The sequence below is a fragment of the Apis dorsata genome, unplaced genomic scaffold (assembly GCF_000469605.1).
Source record: "Apis dorsata unplaced genomic scaffold, Apis dorsata 1.3 scaffold_117, whole genome shotgun sequence".
NCBI lineage: Eukaryota > Metazoa > Arthropoda > Insecta > Hymenoptera > Apidae > Apis > Apis dorsata.
The window spans coordinates 485,790-493,323 of NW_006263411.1; the positions used below are offsets into that span (position 1 = coordinate 485,790).

A 7,534-nucleotide genomic window follows, 5' to 3' on the forward strand; every position below is an offset into this window, starting at 1 on the left:
ATTAATCTTATATTCAAAATAATTTTTAAATATATATTTATAGATATATGTATAATGATTTTAACATTATGTATGAATATACATCTATATATACGTATGCATACACCATGCATATATATATACACAAAATAGATATAAACGTATTTATTTTGATTTAATGCAAATATAAATAATAAATATATTATTAAAAATTTATATATAAAATATTATATGTTAATATAAAAACTAATTAATGTAAACAAATTTTATTATTAAATTATTAATTATATATTAGATACTTCTAATTTAATATTAAATAAAATGTTATAAGATTTTAGAAAATTACTTACTATATTTAGTTATTAAAATGATTGTAATTATTGTATTTTTCATAGTATTAAAAAAAATTGCAGAAAAAAGTAAGAACTTTTTTAACTCTTTAATAACTATTAATGATCTTGAATCACTTTGGAATTACCAGATTGAAGCAACAAGTATTTATATCTGTCTACGTGCATGTTCGTGAAGAAAAATACGAAATGTGAATATATATTATCTGAAGCTAATACATAAAAGCGAGACAGAAATAATGTATACTTTATACTATTTGATAAATAGTACAAAAAATAACAAAATGTTTTATAAACATAAAAATGAAAAATGAATATCTTATATTAATTTTAAATTTTTTAAGGATATAATATCAAATTTTAAAACATAATTGAATGAATTAAGGTACTTATTAATAAATATATTTAATATATTTTTGATAAAGAAATACAATGATCTTAATATATATGATATATATATATATATTACATTATGCTATAGGTTCTTTAAATATAAATCTTTTTGGTGTCAGAAATGATACCAACCAATATAATATTCTATATTACACTGGTTAAGGTAAATATTTTTTAATAAAGTATTCTGTATTAAAATAAATTAAAATAGATTATATATAATAAATTATGTAATAAATAATTATATATTATATATTATATATATATATGAAAAGGATACACTTTATCTGATATTTCTGTATCTATTATATACTTTAGAATATATTCTTTATAAAATTTTTCAATTTCTTCATTACATCCATTCCAATCTAACATTTCATGAAATCCATCTTTTCCAAATCTTTCATTATAATATGTATAATGTACCTAAAAAATTTTAATTTAACAACTTTGAAAATATATATAAGATATTCCAAAAATGTTGAAACATTTTTCTGGAAATTTCTGAGATAATTTCAAGCAAAATTTTCCTTTGCAAAAACTTTTGTTATCACTTTATTATTAATCAAAAATATTGGCCAATCATAAAGTGTATAGTCTAGTCGAATGCAGTAGACTGCATTGTCGACCGAGTATAAACAAGTTTAAATAATATATTTCGAATAAAAAATATTGAATATAACAAAAATTTTTTATCGATAAAAAATTATATAGAATTATATCACAAAGAATGAATAAATAAATAAATATAATATTTAATATATTTCGAGATATATTGCTTGTTCGTCTTCGGCCGGTAGTATACTACATAGTACATAATTAATATTATAATTATTACAGTTCATCTAAGTGCTTCCTGATTGGCCAGTATTTTTATTAATATTTTATTAATAATTTTACTAATAATTTTTATTAATAATTAGTTAATAAACGAAAGTTTTTATAAAAGAAAATGTTGCTTAAAATTATCTTAAGAATCAATTTATGGATATTCCAACATTTTTTGAGATATATATGCATATATATATGTGCACATATTAAAATATTAAAATATAAAAATATCTTACAAAATGTAAACTCAATCCTAAACCTGGTGCAATAGGAATGTCAACTTTTTCTAATGAAAATGCATCTTTGAAAAAATCGATTGTTATAATATTTCTACAAATCCCTATTATTAAAGATATCATTTTTCTAATTTGATGTAACATAAAACTTTGTCCTTGCACTTCTAATACTGCAAATTCCATATTATTTGCAATAAATGTTTCAATACAGCGAAAATATACTATATAACGTTTAGCTCTTGGATCCATTGGTCTTCTAAAGTTATTTAATATTAAATAATATTAAATAATACATATAAAGAAGTAATAAAGAAATAACATACTAAAGTTATATCATATAAAATAACTTACATTTTTGATGTAAAATTGTGAAAATTATGTGTACCCTCAAATAATTTTAAAATTTCATTTAACTTATCAAGCATATCTGAAGTTAATCGAAATTCATTATATGGTTTTCCATCTATCATAGAAAGTTTTTCAAGTCGTTTCTCTTCATTTATTTCTTCTTCTTTATCCATTTGTAAGAAACTTAAATCTTCTGAAGCCAAAGCAAATGTAGGAAGAACATATCTATATGTTCTAGCATCACATTTATTTTTGCTATTAAAATTTTTTGTTACTCTCTTTATATCAAATACTTTGATATCCTTTGGAAGATGTTTATTTATATCTTCTTTATTTACATGATTAGCTACAAATGATTATTATGAAATTATTATTTAAATTTTTTTAAGATTAATTTAATTATTAAGAAACATGAAATAAATAATATAATACTTACGCAACTGTAAAGAAACAATTTGTCTAACTGCTGATACACCTTTATCTGTACGAGCAGCTCTTTGAAATTTAATTTCTCTTAAATCTTCAAATTGATGCTTTGTAATAAAATCTGCTTTTAACAAAGCAGATAATAAACTTCCTTCAATAGTTTTTATACCACGATTAATTTGCATACCAGAATAATTTCTACCAAGATAACCTAAAACTATCACAAACTTTTTCTTTTTAATTTTTTTTTTATTATTTATATTTATTACATTATTTTTCTTTTGTACTATATCTAACTTTGGTGCTTTTGCTACAATTTCAGAACTTTCATCAATAATTTGTCTTTTATTTGTTTCTTCAATAACATTCTCAATTTGTTTATTAGATTCTATTGACATATTTTTATAAAAAATATTGTCTAAAATTAATTACATATAATTAATATAATGACAGATTAAATTAATTAATAATTAATTAAATAAATAGATTTATAAATTAATAATTAATTACAAAAATAGATTTTTATTTATTATTAATATTAAACTTAATATTTATCATTTATAACTTATTGTATTAATTCTTATCTATTTTTTATCATTATTTATTATATATATTTTTTTAATTTCTTTTTATAGATATATATTATATACACGTTATATGATATATTAAACTTACCGTATTGAAATCTTATAAAACGGAAAAGATTTAAATTATATTTATTATATTTTATAATATAAAACATTTAATAAATTCTATAAATTTTATAATATATAAAATCCTTTTAATTGTTGAATGTTTTATAAGTATTATATATATTTTTAAAATATATATTTATAATTATAACCTATAAGTAAAATATTTATTTACATAATTATTTGTATTGTGTACTATACAAATATATGATGTTCAAGTATTATAAATATAATATAATAAAGATATAGGCATTATTATTATTATTAATATTAATTATTGTTTAATTATTATTATTAATAATGTAAAAATAATATATTTACAATTCTTATTTTAATCATATATCACGTATGATTAGAGAAAGCAGCGTTGCTAAGAGAAATATTAATGATTGTATTTAATAAAATTTCTATGCTCACCATTCTAAATTATAGATAATATATCAAACACTCAGATTTTTTGCATAATTGATATTTAATTAATATAATGAATATAACACAAAAAATCCCAATGTTATGTCTATTTTATAAATTTTCATTTATTTCGCCTGATGCCTTGTTTTTCTTTCACTTGTTATCTTTTTCTACAAAATATAAAAAAAAATTTCGAATTCTGATCAAATCAAAAATATACTTTTCAATGTTTCTTGAACTAGAACCATTTTGTAATTATAATATAATTGTAATATAAATTATTTATAAATTGATTAACAATATTGTAGTAAAATAAAAATTGCAAAAATTACATTTAAAATTATATTAAAAATTAAAATGAAAATTTATTGATTTTTATTTTTTTCTTAGATTAAAATCTATAAAAATTCTGTTTTGATGAAATAATAAAATTATTTTCTCTAAGATATTTTGAGTTACATTTTGCAAGCTATGTTATAATCATTAATTGAATATACATTATTTTTTTAAAACAAAAAATACTCAAATCGATTATTTATCATAAAATGTGATAAAAGATAAATTATGAATAATATGTATATTTTTTAAAAAAAGTTTTTCAATTTAAATAAATATAAATAATGATGTAGAACCATTATTTCAATTATTTTTCAATATTTTTCAAAATTAATTTATATAAATATAATTATTTATAAAATACAACATTTCAAATATGTTTATAAGATATTCTATAAATATTTATTCATTTTTTCTAAAGATATTTGTTTTATTTTTTATAATTTTATATTGAAATCTCAATTCTATTTATTATTAATATTACAATGTTATTTTGAATAATCAAATGTTGAGAATGATATTAAAATGATAAGGAAATTTTAAATTAGGATGAAATGAAACTAGAATAAGTTACTATACTGACCTTTTAACTATATGAAAATTTGTCAAATACTTTTATTCATAAATTTGAAATAATCCGTTATATGTAAATAAAATAGAATATAAAAATTAAATGTTTTTAATCATCTTTTAATTCTTTATAGATTATCAAGATTAATGACTCTCGTATATATAACTATATAGTTATTTTTTAAAGAATAATACATATAGTAAATAAACAAATAATGTAAAAAAATTAATTATTTCAAAACATAAAATATAAAATTTTATTTGTGATAGATTTATATTATATTTGTAATTGCAACATATATGTATAAACTGTCAAATAACCGTAATATATATTAAGTATTAAACATCATAAAGTTTGGATTTAACTATACGCTTCGTTTGAAATTATTATAAATGAAACATATCTATTTGTACATTAATAAATAATATATTTGTTTTTTTATTATAAAATATTTTTTAATAAATTAAATATATAATAGATTTTCTAAAAAAGAATAAAGATAATAAATAAAATATGACGGAAAAATTACGAAGATATGAAAAAATTGATTTTTTAGGAGAAGGACAGGTTAGTGAAAATTTAATTAAATTCCTTTTTAATATATAATAATAAAAATATTTATATTAAATTTCATTTTAGTTTGCAACTGTTTATAAGGCTAAAGATATCGAAACGTCTAAGATTGTTGCTGTGAAAAAGGTTCTTTACTTTGAAATATATTTATATATAAATCAAACATTAAGTTTTGGAATATTTTTAATAACAATTTCAGATTAAAGTTGGAAGTCGTGCAGAAGCTAGAGATGGTATAAATAGGACTGCATTACGAGAAATTAAATTATTACAAGAATTAAAACATGATAATGTGATAGGTTTATTAGGTAGAATCATATACATATGATATCATATATAAGGATTTATATTATATAATCAATATATTATAATATTGATATTTTAGATGTTTTTGGTCACAAGTCAAATGTTTCTTTAGTATTTGACTTTATGGATACAGATTTGGAAATAATAATAAAAGATAGCAACATAGTATTAACAGCTGCAAATATTAAAGCATATATGATTCAAACTTTACAAGGTTTAGATTATTTACATTATAATTGGATACTTCACAGAGATTTAAAACCAAACAATTTACTTGTTAATGCTGAGGGTGTTTTAAAAATTGGTGATTTCGGTTTGGCTAAATTTTTTGGTTCACCTAATCGAATAAATACCCATCAAGTAGTAACAAGATGGTATAGAGCACCTGAATTATTATATGGTGCAAGATTATATGGAACTGGAATTGATATGTGGGCAGTTGGTTGTATATTAGCAGAACTTTTATTACGTGTACCATTTTTACCTGGAGAGTCAGATTTGGATCAGCTTACTAGAATATTTCAAGTATCATCTTTATTACTATTTAAATGAAATTATTATTATATTGTTTTGATATATCTATATGTATGATTTTCAGACATTAGGAACTCCCACTGAAGAAACATGGCCAGGAATGACTGAATTACCAGATTTTATTCAATTTAAACCTTTTCCTGGTACACCATTAAAACATATATTTACTGCAGCTGGTGATGATCTCTTAGATTTAATTGCTAGTTTATTAAATGTAAATCCTTTGGAAAGATGTACATGTGATCAAGCTCTCCAAATGCCATACTTTAGCAATAAACCAGCACCAACTCCTGGACCTAGATTACCTCTTCCTACATCTGTAAAACGTCAACCTGAAGAAAAACCTAGTCTAAAAAGAAAACTATTGGAATCAATGGATGGTGCTTCGCTTGCAAAAAGATTACAATTTTAACTATAAATTTAACTAGAATTAATAGTATAAATTTTTATAAAAGATAATTTGTTGTTATTGTTTTCCTTATTAATTTTAGAATGAATTATCAATATTATATGATAATTTAACATTAAATGAAACAAAGAAATATAGATTAATTTAATTTGTGTAAATGTATATATAAGTAAATTTAAATCGTAAGATATATTAGGTAGATATTTACAGTGTATTATTGTTATAATATACGATATATAATTAATAACAAAGTTTTGTTACAATCAAAATCATATATATAATTAAAATCAAATAAACATTAATTTTATATATTAAAAATATTATATGTACCGAAATATATTGCTTGTATGTATAAAAAATTAAAATAAAATGGAAATGTTATAGGTTAAAATAATAATACATATATTTGAAAAATACAACATTATGCTGCATTATTTTTATTAACTTAAAAACTAGTAAGAAATATTTGATACGTGAACAATTTCGTAACTTATGAGTCAATTTCAATAGCATAAAGAAATAACTTGTTGATAAATAAAATTAATCGTATTTCGCAGCGTTCTCTAGCAAGATTAATTATTTCTGTTTCATAAGTACAAACATTAGATTTTACCAGATCTTTTTCTATTTGTTTATATTTTTATTCGACAATGTTCTATTATTTTCTTTCTCAAGAAAAGTATAAATAATGTTTTTTCAATATTTCCTCTTTATAAATAAAAAGGATATATTTATAATTTTTTCTAAATTTTTTTATAATTTCGCATTGTTCATCTGTGATGAACTTGCAAATAGTTTTTTACGAGTACCGCTCACGACTGTTTTTATTCTTTTAATTAATTTCTAATTATCCGTGCATGATTTTAATATACATGTATCTATTACACATATACAATCTATTCAATACTGATGGGTAACAAAACATAATACAATTTTGTAAAGATGCAAATTGTACATATCTTATATTAATGCACATATTAACATAAGTTGGCTATTTCTGAAATTGATGAGAAAGTGTTTCACATTAAAATTATATTATAAGAATAAAATGAATTTCGTTATTTTAATATATTACATAAAGCTGTAACAAAATTTGTTGTACTGTACATATAATTACATTGAAAGCATAAATTAAGACG

General features: G+C 19.6%; 3 protein-coding genes across 3 annotated transcripts in view; 1 reads left to right on the forward strand and 2 right to left on the reverse strand.

The window, feature by feature from the left end:
- LOC102676459 (modular serine protease-like) overlaps nt 1-583 on the reverse strand; it is a 10,170-nt gene extending 9,587 nt beyond the window's left edge. The window contains exon 1 of the mRNA XM_006612626.2: nt 330-583. Coding sequence (XP_006612689.1) covers nt 330-372 — 43 coding nt within the window. The 5' untranslated portion in view covers nt 373-583. The remainder of the gene's footprint in view (nt 1-329) is intronic.
- A 201-nt stretch (nt 584-784) lies between these two features.
- LOC102676317 (tRNA pseudouridine synthase A) lies at nt 785-3,401 on the reverse strand. The gene is made up of 6 exons (XM_031508976.1): nt 3,239-3,401; nt 2,574-2,981; nt 2,141-2,483; nt 1,790-2,045; nt 1,003-1,148; nt 785-866 (listed from the first exon to the last, which is right to left on the reverse strand). The coding sequence occupies exons 1-6, from the start codon at nt 3,303-3,305 to the stop codon at nt 800-802; spliced, it is 1,287 nt and encodes a 428-aa protein (XP_031364836.1). The 5' UTR covers nt 3,306-3,401; the 3' UTR covers nt 785-799.
- Nucleotides 3,402-5,070: 1,669 nt separating this feature from the next.
- On the forward strand, nt 5,071-6,803 carry LOC102677374 (cyclin-dependent kinase 7). Its single transcript, XM_006612635.2, has 5 exons — nt 5,071-5,140; nt 5,213-5,272; nt 5,346-5,454; nt 5,532-5,977; nt 6,051-6,803. The coding sequence occupies exons 1-5, from the start codon at nt 5,087-5,089 to the stop codon at nt 6,396-6,398; spliced, it is 1,017 nt and encodes a 338-aa protein (XP_006612698.1). The 5' UTR covers nt 5,071-5,086; the 3' UTR covers nt 6,399-6,803.
- The last annotated feature ends 731 nt before the right edge of the window (nt 6,804-7,534 follow it).